Source organism: Centropristis striata, chromosome 1 (assembly GCF_030273125.1).
Source record: "Centropristis striata isolate RG_2023a ecotype Rhode Island chromosome 1, C.striata_1.0, whole genome shotgun sequence".
NCBI lineage: Eukaryota > Metazoa > Chordata > Actinopteri > Perciformes > Serranidae > Centropristis > Centropristis striata.
In genome coordinates this window covers 3,648,072-3,662,382 of record NC_081517.1, presented here as the reverse complement: position 1 = coordinate 3,662,382, position 14,311 = coordinate 3,648,072, and the positions used below count along the sequence as shown (strand labels likewise).

Sequence of the window (14,311 nt, the reverse complement as noted above, 5' to 3'; positions counted from 1 at the left end):
AACATTATTTTAAAAAAAGACACAAAATGACAGAAAAAAAGACATAAAACCACTAGTTTCAGGAAAGAGAGTGATAAAAGTGTTGATGCTGGCACCTGAATATTATAATGTGGAACCACTGAATGCTGATGAATGACTTACAGAGTAAAGAACGTGGTTATAACCACAGAGGCAGGGATCCTGTTCACATTTAGTGATCTGAGACCAGAGAGAGAAGAGCAGAACCCCGATACTGGTCAACCGCATGAAGACACACCTGGAGAGAAAGGAAGAAGGACAAAAAGTAGTTGAGCACACGTTTTAAAGAGAAGAATATAGATATTATCATCAGCCAACACGCCGATATAATAAACCAATTAAATGAGGTGCACATCACCTCACCTGCATCTTGTTTGTAGTGCAGTGTAGTCTGAGCCCACCTGTTTATTTGTGTTGGGACTGAAGCTGCTTATATTTTTTGTCCTTTTTGTGATTTTGTTTGCACAGTGCAGATTGAGTCGTCACATTTGGGTTCCTGTTTTAAGTTAAATTTGAATTGAAGTGCAATATAGATAAAAATGTATTATTATTATTTATTATTATTATTATTATTATTATTATGATAATTTTTATTTTTTATTACAATAGTCTAATGAGAACTATGTCTATTTCTTCCAATGGTCATATCATGTTTGCATCTTGCTAATGGGCATGTATTAGTATTATGCAAAGGATTTTTATTCAGTCAAATGTAACATTTGCTGAGTTTGTTGATTTTTAAAAAAACTTTATTGAAGGTTTGGACAAATAAACTCAACTTCTCATGAAAGCCACGGGTATAAGCTCTCAAATACTTTTTGAATTTCATTTCTATCTGCTACAGAGGCTGAAAAATCTCCTGTTGAATTTCCAGAGAAACTTCAGGTTTTAGTGGGTTCTTTCAAAATCGCCCAGAGGTTTTACAGGCGTTTTTTACAGGCGTTTTAGGCCTAAATGGGTTAAATAAAAGGATGAGTGAGTGGTCAATGAATTAAAAGTCAACTGCACCTCATGAGAGTGAAGCGGATCTCGAAGGCGGGAGAGTAGTCCTCAAAATTGATGATAACGGAGAAGAGGAGGGGGGTGATGAAGTTGGCCAGAGTGATGACGATGGAGGGTAGATACTCGTAGATCAGATCCACGATGAAATTCTCCTGCAATCAAACAAAAAGGTAATATCTGTTTAAATATGATTAACTTAAGAACTACAGGTGCTTCTCCATAAATTAGAATATGATGGGAAAGTTAATTTCCAGTAGTTCAAGTCAAATTGTCCAAACCAAGTACTGAGTCATATAGATGGACATACATTTCCACTTTAAACATAAATATTGTAATATTAGTGGTGGAAAAAGTATTCAGATCTCTTACTTAAGTAAAAGTACTGCTACCATACTGTAAAATGACTCCACTACAAGTAAAAGTCCTGCATTCAAAACTTACTTAAGTATCAGCATCAAAATGTACTAAAAGTATCAAAAGTAAAAGTACTCGTTATGCAGAATGGCTTCATTGTTTTATACATTCTAAATATATTATTGGATTATTATTATTATTGATGCATTTATGTAAGCAATGTTCTTATTTTCTCAAGGTAGGGCTCATTTTAACTACTTAATATACTGTTATGAGCTGTAATATTTTGTCTAACTTTAATTTTATCGTGTTTTTTATGTTAAATCTCGACCTGTAAAGTAACTAAAGCTGTCAGCTAACTGTAGTGGAGTAAAAATATATAGTTACATAAAATGGAAATACTTAGGTAAAGTACAAGTACCTCAAAATTGTACTTAAGTACAGAACTTGAGTAAATGTACTTAGTAACATTACACCACTGTGTAATATTAAAATTTTTTGAGTCACTGAATTTTAGGTCTTCATTAAATGTAAACCATAATCATTAAAATTAGAAATTAATTAATTAATTAAGACATGAATTGTTTCATTCTGTGTGTAATGGATCTGTATAATGTGTTTTTTCCACTTTTTGAATTGAATTACTGACGTAAATCAACTTTTCTCTGATATTCTAACTTATTGAGATGCACCTGTTATAGAAAAGAGAAAAACGAAGGTGATATCACTCGAATAAAATCTGGATTCAAGAGTGAATTAAATTTCTCATGGTGACAAACATGGATGTAACTAAAAACAGAAGGATAATAATAAACAGGGTAATAGGTGGAGGTCATATTTAATTACCTTTATTTTATCCATCTGAACCTTCTGGGAGAAGATGGTAGCAACATAAATGCTGTAGAAGCAGGCAGCCAGCACGCCGATGACAAACAGGTTGAGAATGAGGCGCAGGACGTAGATCCGACACCTCTCTTTACGGGTTCGATCGGCTATTTTCTGTTTGATTCTTTCTTCCTCCAAATCCGTCTGGAGATATTAGAACATGCAACAACGGAATGAGGAGGCAAACATTCAGTGGATACAGAGATCAAACAACAAACTTCTGAGGGAAAATGATCTGTCTATATGTCTGAGTAGAACTTTTTAACCCTTTGATGCACACCATGGGTCTAAAGCATGTATATAACTGGTAACTTTGGTAACTTTTGGTAACTTCAGGTAATATTTCGAGAAAAAAGTTGCAAGTTTACTAGATTACAGTGGCAAATCTACAAGAAAAAAAGTCACAGATTTAAGAGATTTAAAGTGGCAAATCTGCAAGAAAAAAATCGCAGATTTACGAGAAAAAAGTGGGAAAAAAGCGATTTTTTCTCCCAGATTCACCACTTTAACCCTTAATAGGGCACTCATTGAAATACTTGCAAATTCCAAATTTCAACCCTAGAGAATATTGGAGGATATTACATACAGCCAGAATGTGTAAAAAAACCCCACGAGATTAAAGTGGCAAATCTACGAGAAAAAAATGCGTAGATTTATGAGATTTAAAGTGGTGAATCTGGGTTCTTGTGTTCAAATAAATTCTCAATCAATCAATCAATGTTAAATCTGGCTTTATAAAACATGTTGTTCAACAGAAGCGATCCACTGACCCTGAGCTCGTAGAGCAGGCTGCTCCTCTTCAGCCTCACGGCGTTCTCGTTGGTGATGCAGAAGTCCCAGCCGGAAAAAATCTTGTTGCAAAAGCTCTGAAAGCGATCCTCATCCTGAATCAGGTTACGCTTGAATCCTGTGGCAGACCTGGAAGAAAAGTTTATCGAAGTGAACATTTTTTAAGAAACTACAATAAAAATTTTTACTCTCATTTTCAAGTTCATACTTGTGTTTTGGGTTTCGATATGCAAAAATGGCAGAAAATGCGGTTTTCAGCCTCTCAAATATGGAGATTTTAGGGATTTTTTTCTGTTTTATTTCATATTAAGCTGAATATCTTTGGGTTTAGACTGACAAAACAAGACATTAAAAGATATCACCATGAATAAAAAAACTAGGATTAGCATATTTCACTATTTTCTGACATTTTATAAAACAAATAATTAAGTAAGAAAATAATCAGCAGATTACTCAATTTTAATAATTGTCTAAACATTACAACCTCAGACACGTCCTGAAAGCTCTCTCAGGGCAGGTTGAGCGCATTTTACGCGCTTTTCATTCTTCATTTGTTAATAGTTTTGGCTGTGTTCATGCATTTGGCATGAACTTTGGCAAGATTGTGTATTTTTATTTGCTCTTGTTATTCCCATCTCAGCTTCTGCAGTAAGGCTAAAATACATGTGTACAAACAATAAAATAACAACAAAACAACAAAATAAACATGATTATTATATAAAGAGCCACTTATTAGAACACATTTCAGAACACAAAAGGTAAACTGAGGAAAATGGTTCAATTCAATGAAAGTAAAGCCTGATCATATAGTAAAATTGCTTCTAAACTTTTGGCCTGTAGTGTAGCAATGTATTATAATGTATATATATATACACTACCGGTCAAAAGTTTTAGAACACCCCAATTTTTCCAGTTTTTTATTGAAATTCAAGCAGTTCAAGTCAAATGAACAGCTTGAAAGGGTACGAAGGTAAGTGGTGAACTGCCAGAGGTAAATAAAAAAAGGTAAGCTTAACCAAAACTGAAAGATAATGTACATTTCAGAATTATACAAGTAGGCCTTTTTCAGGGAACAAGAAATGGGTTAACAACTTAACTCTATGGAGTCTTGGGCTATTTTGTCCATTTTTGAATTCTTTTCATGTCTTTGTAAGTCATTTTGTGTCTTTTTTTTAGTCATTTTGTCTTTTGGTGTCTTTTTTTGTCATTTTGTGTCTTTTTTCAGTCCTTTAGTCCAACATAAAATGTGATTTTGAATCTTTTTTTTACTTTCAAAACACTATCATGCTCAATAAAGAATTTTAAATGTTGCAAATGTGCATTAATTTCAGAGTAAACTGAGACATTAAACTGCATCATTTTCAATTAAATTCTGGAAAAGTTGGTGTGTTCTAAAACTTTTGACCAGTAGTGTAAGTATCTATATAAAAAGATGAGTCTCGTGTTTTTTCTCTTTTTGGTACCTTTTAACAATCCAGATGAGGCTGAGGAACAGGTAGGCTATGGTGGCCAACAGGTAGGCCAGTGGCAAATTGTAAGTGGTGTTGGGAAAGTGTATTTGATCCGCCTTGTAGTGGCCGTAGAAGAGATACGTCTGTTCCAGGAAGCCCTGCAGATTAAGAAAAGTACATACAGACGGTGAGTAAGGAAATTAAAATAAACCTTCATTTCCTACGGGACATTCAATATTCAGTATAAGGACTCACTCCACCAGACAGCAGATCTGTAATGTGCTCATGAAAGATGACCAGACCCAGCCGAGCACTGCTGGGATACACTCTGCACACACCTCCTGGAGTGAAACACAGAGAAGCATAAGCTTAAGAGTATTTTATGCTCAATGTTGAGAAAAACAAGCGTCCCCTCACCGGGGATTCTTTCCAACACTGAAGAGTACATAAGAGAAGCCAGACGCAAATTTATTCAGTATAAAATAATTTATAGATATTATTTTACCCCATCAAGACTTAATTAATTAATTATTATTTAATTATTAATTAATAATGATCTATGTTGGAAGTGTGGGGCAGAAAGTGGCACATTTATCCATGATGCATTATGGGAATGTTCTAAGATCCTCCCCTTGTGGGAAGAAGTTATAGATTATATGAGCAAATCATTAAATTGTGAACTTCCCAGGTTACCAAGACTATGTCTCCTTGGAGACAGAACTATGGTACCCTTGTTGAACAAATACAGTTTTCAGAATATTAAAAACTGGTCTAATATTTTTTATTAGTATCATTATTTTCTATTATTTACTTATCTATTTATTTTCTTCCATCTTTTTCTTTCTTCCATATATTTCATCCTTTTGGTTGTTAATCCTTTTTTTAAAATTTTATTTATATATATATATATATATATATATATATATATATATATATGTGTGTGTAGATGTATATGTGTATATGTGTGTATATATATATATATATATATATATATATATATATATATATATATATAATTTAATTTTTTTTACTGTCCATTTACAATATTATATCAGTGACTGTATATGTATTTCTATGTTCGGATGTTTGGGCAGTTGTTTGTGTTGTATCATGGGTGGATGTTGTACAAAAAAATAATAAATTTTCTTCCTGTACAGTGGCTGTCTTATACATGCCTTGTCATCAATAAAAAGAAAATAAAACTGGCCTAATAACATGTGCACGGACTATTCTGAGGTGTTGCAGGGAACCCCAAGATGATTGGGACTGTGGCATGTGAGAAGATGTTTGGGGAGATTAAATTGTGAAAATGATAAGATAAAAAAAAAAAAAAATAGTTTATTAGTATAGTATAGTATATATAGTATATATATATATAGTTTATTAATGTTTAATCATCATTTATAAACCGTATATAGGCCATTTAGAATGGTAAACAGAAAATGTATTAATGTTGAACTATAATTCATTTTTTTAATAGATGGTATATTAATGTAAATTGATAATTACTTTACCATAAACAAACAATTACATTATAATTATTAGTTTATTAATAGTTTTGCACTCATTATAACATTTTTAACACCATATTAAGTATGTAAATGATTTCAAAATGATTCTCATACCTTTATGAAATTGTTTGAAAACATTTAAAGATTAAAATATGTATAGAATTTTGTAAATGGTTAATAATCGGTTTATAAACCATCTATGAACATCACTTAGATGGTTATTGTAAAGTGTTACCTTTATTTTTTTTATATTTTATTTTATCTTTTTTTTTTATTTATTTACTATTATTATTGTATTTTTGGTAACACTTTACAATAACCATCATTTATAGATGGTAAATAGACCATTTATAAATGGTAAACAGATAGTTTATTAATGTTTAATCATCATTTATAAACTGTATATAGGCCATTTAGAATGGTGAATAGAAAATGTAATAATGTTGAACTATAATTTATAAATGCCAAATAGATTTCTTTACCATGAACAAACATAATTATTACTTTATTAATAGCTTTACACTCATTATAAAATTTTTAACACCATATTAAGTATGTAAATGATTTCAAAATGATTCTTATACCTTTAAGAAATTGTTTGAAAACATTTAAAGATTAAATATGTATAGAATTTTGTAAATGGTTAATAATAATTGGTTTATAAACCATCTATAAACATCACTTAGATGTTATTGTAAAGTGTTACCTGTATTTTTTATGACCTCCATCCTGTCTGTTTTGTTTGATGTTTGTTTATATGTCGTAATAATGAAAATATAATAAAAACTTTGAATGCCAAATTATAAGAAATAAAAAAAAGCATCTCCTCACCATCATCCTGGCTGTAGGTGATATTCCCTGAGGCGCTGCGGGCCACGATGATGGGTAACATGACGAAGCTGAACATGAGCACAAAGATGATAAAGTTGAGCATGACCAGGAAGCGCAGGAAGGAGAAGTACGACAGGATCCCCGTGCCGAACATCCCTGTTGAGTTAAAAGGAGAAGAGAGGGAGAAATAAACAACAAAACTACAACTTTCAACAACAACAAGCATATTTACTCATGTCGGCCAACCTGAGTAGAAATCAATAAGTGCCTCTGAGGATAGATACACACAGTCTATCTCATTTTTTATCCCTCACCCTCGATCAGGTGGATGTCTCCCCTCCAGAGCTTCAGGGAGCTCAGCCATTGGTGGCAATCATCCTTCAGCCTCTTCAGGTTCCTGCGGGTGCTTTGACTCAACTGTCTCCAGCTGCTGAGCTCTCGATCCTCCTCCATGCGCTGCGTTCTGACAGTCAAACACATTGTTTGTTGAACTTGATAACTTTAAAATAAATTTATCATTTTCATCTGTTTACAGGGTTCGTCCACTTTTTCAGTGGTCAAATTCAAGCACTTTCCAAGGACTTTCAAGGTCCATTTTCTTTTTTTTTGTTTTTGTAATTTACTTGTTATTGGTTTTTGAAATGAACAAACAAACAATCAACATGAAGACCTATAGACAAATACAGAAAATATCAAAGAAAAAAGTAAAAGTGTACAAAAGGGGATTGGAAAACACCCAAAAATGAATGGATAAATAAAATAAAATAAAAAGGGGAAAGGTACAAAGAAATGAAAGTATTCTGATCGTCCAATCTGAGATTACCTGAAATCCGGTTTTATGGTAGAGACATATGTAATCCATTTTTGCCAATTTTCAATAAATACCTCTTTTTGTGTTCTTAAATTGAAAGTAATTCTTTCCATTACAAAGATACTGTACACGATATCAATCCATTCATCTGTACTAGGTGCCTCCCTCTTCAGCCATTTCTTTGTTATTGATTTCTTACAGGCCACCAATAATATTCTCAGTAAATATTTATCTTTATTCCTCCACTCCAGTTCCTCTAGATCCACTAAATATAACAAATTGAAACAAAAAGTTATTTTTGTTGAAAACACAGTCTCTAGAATTTGATGTATGCTCAACCAAAACGGGGTCACAACAGGGCAACACCTCAAGGTCCATTTTCAAGCTTTTCCAGTATCTTTCAAAAGTTGTTAATGAGGAAGGAGAATAATTCTTCTATGATTTATTTTTACGGCATCTTATTTTGACAGTCTTCTTGTAAATTCTGAGGTGGATTCTGTGCTTTTATTTTGAAAGCGGCATTGTTAAGCGACAGGAAGTAATAGTAGCTTTTTGTGATTAAAACCAAAACAACTTTAATTGTTAGCTAATGTTAGCTGGTGGCTAACGAACTGCATAATGCAACAGTGTGTTTGGGACGTTTGGAGCTCTGACAAGATCGGACAGGTCCAAAATCCAAGATCCAACATTAAAATCGAAGCATTTTCAAGGATTTCAAGCAACCGTATGAACCCTGTGATCTTGATAACTTTAAAATAAATGTATCATTTTCAAGCAGATCTGTTTAACATCTGTTTAATGTCTTTCCTACTTGTCTCTGCGTTTCTCGGCCATGGCCTTGGGCAGCTCCCTGATCGCCCTCTCCTCCGTCTGACTCTTCTGTTTCTCCTCACGTCTGCTGAAAGTGCTGATGCCCCATTTCCCGCTGCCAGAGGAGCCGAGTCGGCCTCTGGAGCTGCCTCTACGTTTGGTGGTGGTCGAAGACTTCCTGCGGTACAGCAGGGACTGGTAGCTGGGGAGCTGGTCCAGCAGCGGGTTACTGCGGACTCCCCCACTGTGATCAGTGTAGAAGACTAGAAAAGGTGGGAAAAAAAGGATCAGATCAGTTTTACAGTCATGTAACAATTTTAGATCTTTTTCTTCAATTTCTTGTTCATTTTAATGACTGGTACAACTAAAGGTACATTTGTTTAGACCAGTAGTTCTCAACCTTTTTGAGTCGCGACCCCCAATTTAACATGCATGTTGTCCGTGACCCCCGCTCACTGAACACAATCTCACACGCACAGTTCAGATCACCCAAAAGAGAAACAAAATGACCAAAAAAAGGAAAAAAATTACCAGAAAAGACACAAAATGACCAAAAAAGACACAAAATGACCCAAAAAAGACACAAAATGACCCAAAAAAAGACACAAAATGACCAAAAAAGACACAAATTGACCACAAAATGATCAAAAAAAGACACAAAAAAGACACAAAATTACCAAATATAAAGACACAAAAAAGACACAAAATTACCCAAAAAAAAGACATTAAGTGACCAAAAAGACTAAAACACATGAACACTTTAACACAGTGGAGACAGAGCTGACTTCCAAAATGATTTGGCGACCCCCAGAAATCATCTCGCGACCCCAATTGGGGTCCCGACCCCAAGGTTGAGAATAGCTGGTTTAGACAAATATAATGATATTAACAAAAATAGCTCTTAAGAGTTTAATTAAGAGCTGATATCTAGACATTTTCCATGGTTTTCTTGATAATGATTTTGGTTATTATCAAGAAAACCATTGAAAATGTCTAGATATCAGCTCTTAAATTAAACTCTTATGAGCTATTTTTGTTGTTATCATTATATTTGTCCAAACAAATGTACCTTTAGTTGTACCGGGCATTAAAATGAACAAGAAATTGGAGAAAACAAGGTGGTCTAATAATTTTTTCCATGGCTGTATTTTTGATAATGTGGTGATTGTAACAATTTACAATGCTAACTTTCTATTTTCAACAGTTAAAATATTATTAAAATTGACAGACTACGAAATGTAATAACTTCACTAGTTGACTGAAGTAAATTACTAAATGTCATGACAGATCTGATGATCTGAGACAGATAAGTGGACAAGACAAAACTCACAGTGCCAACAAACATATATATATATATATATATATATATATATATATATATATATATATATATTGCTGCCCTTACTAGGGTTTGTCATATTTAGTTCTTTTGTAATGTTTGTTATTCTTTTCCCATATAAATATATTTATTGGCTCACAGTGCCAACAAACAGTAAGTGATCCACTTGGATTAAGTTGGATTTTTCCACAACATTATGAAATCATTTAGTCATGAATGTGGTTTGATATGATAAAAGTCACAATAATGGACAAGCAACAATAGTGCCATAAAGACAAGTGTATATTTATGGATCATATCTGTGGACCGTTTTTGATTATTGTAAGAAGAAGATATTTCACAATGTAGGGCTGGCCGATATATCGATATAAATGATATATCAATATATTTTTAAATGTGATATGAAATTAGACCATATCGCATATATCAATATAGTTCAATTTTTTTCCTTTTTTATATATATAAATGCTGCCCTTACTAGGGTTTGTCATATTTAATTATTTTGTAATGTTCGTTATTCTTTTCCCATATAAATAGAAATATTTCAGGAAAAAAATTGGCTCACAGTGCCAACAAACAGTAAGTGATCCACTTGGATTAAGTTGGATTTTTCCACAACATTATGACATCATTTAGTCATGAATGTGGTCCAATATGATTAAAGTCACAATAATGGACAAGCAACAATTGTGACATGAAGACCAGAATATATTTATCTGTTGATCTTCTTCTTCTTCTTTTTGATTATTGTAAGAAGAAGATATTTAACAATGTAAGGCTGGGCGATATATTTATATAAATGATATATCAATATATTTTTAATGTCATATGAAATTAGACCATATCACATATATCGATATAGTTCAATTTTCTTCTATATATATATATATATATATATACAGTACAGGCCAAAAGTTTGGACACACCTTCTCATTCAATGTTTTTCCTTTATTTTCATGACTATTTACATTGTAGATTCATCAAAACTATTAATGAACACATGTGGAATTATGTACTTAACAAAAAAGTGTGAAATAACTGAAAACATGTCTTATATTCTAGTAAGCAAAGGGTGGTTACTTTGAGGAATCTAAAATACAAGACATGTTTTCAGTTATTTCACACTTTTTTGTTAAGTACATAATTCCATATGTGTTTATTCATAGTTTTGATGCCTTCAGTGAGAATCTACAATGTAAATAGTCATGAAAATAAAGAAAATGCATTGAATGAGAAGGTGTGTCCAAACTTTTGGCCTGTACTGTATATATAAATGCTGCCCTTACTAGGATTTGTCATATTTAGTTCTTTTGTAATGTTTGTTATTCTTTTCCCATATAAATATATTTATTGGCTCACAGTGCCAACAAACAGTAAGTGATCCACTTGGATTAAGTTGGATTTTTCCACAACATTATGACATCATTTAGTCATGAATGTGGTCTAATATGATTTAAAGTCACCATAATGGACAAGCAACAATAGTGCCATGAAGACAAGCGTATATTTATTGATCATATCAATCAATATAGTTAAAAAATATATATTTCTTTATATATAAATGCTGCCCTTACTAGGGTTTGTCATATTTACTTATTGGTCTGATATGATTTAAAGTCACTATAATGGACAAGCAACAATAGTGACATGAAGACAAGCATATATTTATTGATTATATCTGTGAATCGGTTTAAATTATTGTAAGGCTGGGCGATATAAATGATATATCGATATAAATTATATATCGATATACTTTTAAATGTGATATGGAATTAGACTATATCGCATATCGATATAGTTAAAAAATATATATATATTTCTTTATATATAAATGCTGCCCTTACTAGGGTTTGTCATATTTACTTATTGGTCTGATATGATTTAAAGTCACCATAATGGACAAGCAACAATAAAGTGTATATTTATTGATCATATCTGTGGATCGGTTTTGATTATTGTAAGAAGAAGATATTTCACAATGTAAGGCTGGGCGATATATTGATATAAATGATATATCAATATATTTTTTAATGTCATATGAAATTAGACCATATCGCATATATCAATATAGTTCAATTTTCTTCTATATATATATATATAATATATATATATATATATAAGCGATATATAGGTGATCCACTTGGATTAAGATGGATTTTTCCACAACATTATGACATCATTTAGTCATGAATGTGGTCTGATATGATTTAAAGTCACAATAATGGACAAGCAACAATAGTGCCATGAAGACAAGTGTATATTTATTGATCATATCTGTGGATCGGTTTTCATTATTGTTAGAATAAGATATTTCACAATGTGTTTAAAATAAAAGAGAGTATCCAGTTACAAAGGAATGTATCTGATCACACCCGACAGTGTGTCTAATGTCTGTTAAACATCAAAACATCAATAAGACAAAGTGTTACTTCTGTCTAACTACAGTATGGGCTTCTAATACAAACAACAAACACTTGCTGACACTATTTTTGTGTTTATCCAACAAAAGACAATGGCTAACAAAGAAGCACACTCAGCAGAGAAACATTCCCACAGCGCAGTTTGGACACGTTCAGACGAAACCAAACAGCTCTTAAAGCTCTCTAACTTGTCTCGTGCGCCTCCAGAAACACTTTTATCAAAGTTGTTGTTGTTGTTAGCAACTCTTTAAAGTTTGAGGCTAGCATTAGTAGCTAGCTGTTAGCTTAAAGCTGCAGTAGTTTTAATGGAGCGAGCTCAGTTATTAGTTAGTAACTTCATGTTTACCTGAGTCCGCCTCCATCGTCCCTTTTTCTGAACAGGATAAAAAAACAACTAGTTATTGGATCACATCAGCTAAATATGAACCTAGTAGACTTGGTCAGTCCACTGGGAGTTGACTCTCCGCTGTCAGACAGACAGACAGACAGAAACAGTCTTTCCCAGAGACTGTAACTTCCTGGATGTGGACACAAGAGGAGCAGCTCCACAGACTTCTCTTTGATGTTTGCTACATATTAATGTCAGTTAACTGTAACATTTCTTATTTAATTCTGTCTTTGTGTGTATTTATTTCTTTGTTTATTTATAGTAGTTTTAACTTTATACAATATATATATATATATATATATATATATATATATATATATATATTTATATATATATGTATATATATATATATAGAGAGAGAGAGAGAGAGAGAGTTAAAACTGTCTCAAAACATCACCATCTGTCATGACATTTAGTAATTTACTTCAGTCAACTCGTGAAGTTATTACATTTCATAGTCCGTCAATTTTAATAATATTTAACTGTTGGAAATAGAAAGTTAGCATTGTAAATTGTTACAATCACCACATTATCAAATATACAACCATGGAAAAAATTATTAGACCACCCTTGTTGTCCCCCTAAACATCCACTGCCCACAACCACCAAAAAGGTCTTTGAATGATAATTTTGCCCTGTCCACCTGCAGACTCCATCATTGGCATATCCTTATTTATAAAACCATCCTCGGTGTTCTTCCTACATACCTGCAGAAGTATGTAATTCAGAAAAGCACAGGAAAGTATCAGCTCTGCTCTGAGGACTTGTTTTTACTGACTGTGCCAAGAGTCCGTACTGAACTGGGGAAAAGGGCATTTAGTTATGCTGCTCCTTTTTCATGGAACCAGCTGCAAAATGCGCTAAAACTTAAGGAGCTGGTTTCTCTAAACACGTTTAAATCCTTATTTCATGATGTTGAAGCTGGCTCTTCTGTCTGTACATGCTTTGTTTGATGATGTTCTGACTGTGACTCTATTTTTATCTTCTCTGTTGTTTTTAAATGATTGTCTGTAACTAACTGTGCTGCTGCCTGTCTTGGCCAGGACTCTTTTGTAAAAGAGATTTTTAATCTCAATAAGACTTTCCTGGTTAAATAAAGATTAAATAAAATAAAAATAAAAGTCAAACATTTTGGTGCATGACTTGTAGAGTTTACGTCATATCATGCATAAAAAAGGATGGACAGTAAATGATGGGTTGATTGTAAGACTTTTTTTTAAAACTTTTTATTATTAATTCACATATTGCATATACATTTTTTATTTGTAAAATGGTATAGGCTAAGTTAGAAGACTTAGTTGCTGTTTTTCTCAAACCTTTCTCTCCAAGGCCAAAAAATACATAACTGTTTTTTCAGGTTGTGTCCTAAAAGCTTGACCTTCATGTGTGGAAGCAGTAAAGTGTAAAATGTTTATGCTTAAAGAAAAGGGAAAGAAATGAGAAGGAACAAGATCTCAAGATACACAGCAACAATGCACTAAATATCCTACAAAATTAAGTGTTTTAAAGTAACTCGAACAGCTGTTTCATGTTTATGTGAATTTAATTTCTGACCATAACCAGTTGGAATATAATAAAAGTGCTTAAAGTGTGCTACATTGAGTGCTGCATGGATCCTGCTGAGGGAATTTGCCTTTGGTTAATGATCAGGGAAACAAAATCCAATTTGCAAAAGCACTTCCTTGTGTTGGATGGCAGCCAT

The 14,311-nt window shown here is 32.7% G+C and overlaps 1 protein-coding gene across 1 annotated transcript in view; it reads right to left on the bottom strand.

Annotated features, from left to right (window-relative positions):
• Positions 1-12,705, bottom strand: part of nomo (nodal modulator) — an 86,830-nt gene extending 74,125 nt beyond the window's left edge. Inside the window, exons 1-10 of the mRNA XM_059354245.1 lie at positions 12,568-12,705; positions 8,464-8,725; positions 7,156-7,304; positions 6,842-6,997; positions 4,755-4,840; positions 4,512-4,657; positions 3,030-3,177; positions 2,221-2,403; positions 1,027-1,172; positions 142-256 (exon numbers count right to left, since the gene is read on the bottom strand). Coding sequence (XP_059210228.1) covers positions 142-256; positions 1,027-1,172; positions 2,221-2,403; positions 3,030-3,177; positions 4,512-4,657; positions 4,755-4,840; positions 6,842-6,997; positions 7,156-7,304; positions 8,464-8,725; positions 12,568-12,583 — 1,407 coding nt within the window. The 5' untranslated portion in view covers positions 12,584-12,705. The remainder of the gene's footprint in view (positions 1-141; positions 257-1,026; positions 1,173-2,220; positions 2,404-3,029; positions 3,178-4,511; positions 4,658-4,754; positions 4,841-6,841; positions 6,998-7,155; positions 7,305-8,463; positions 8,726-12,567) is intronic.
• Between the last annotated feature and the right edge of the window lie 1,606 nt (positions 12,706-14,311).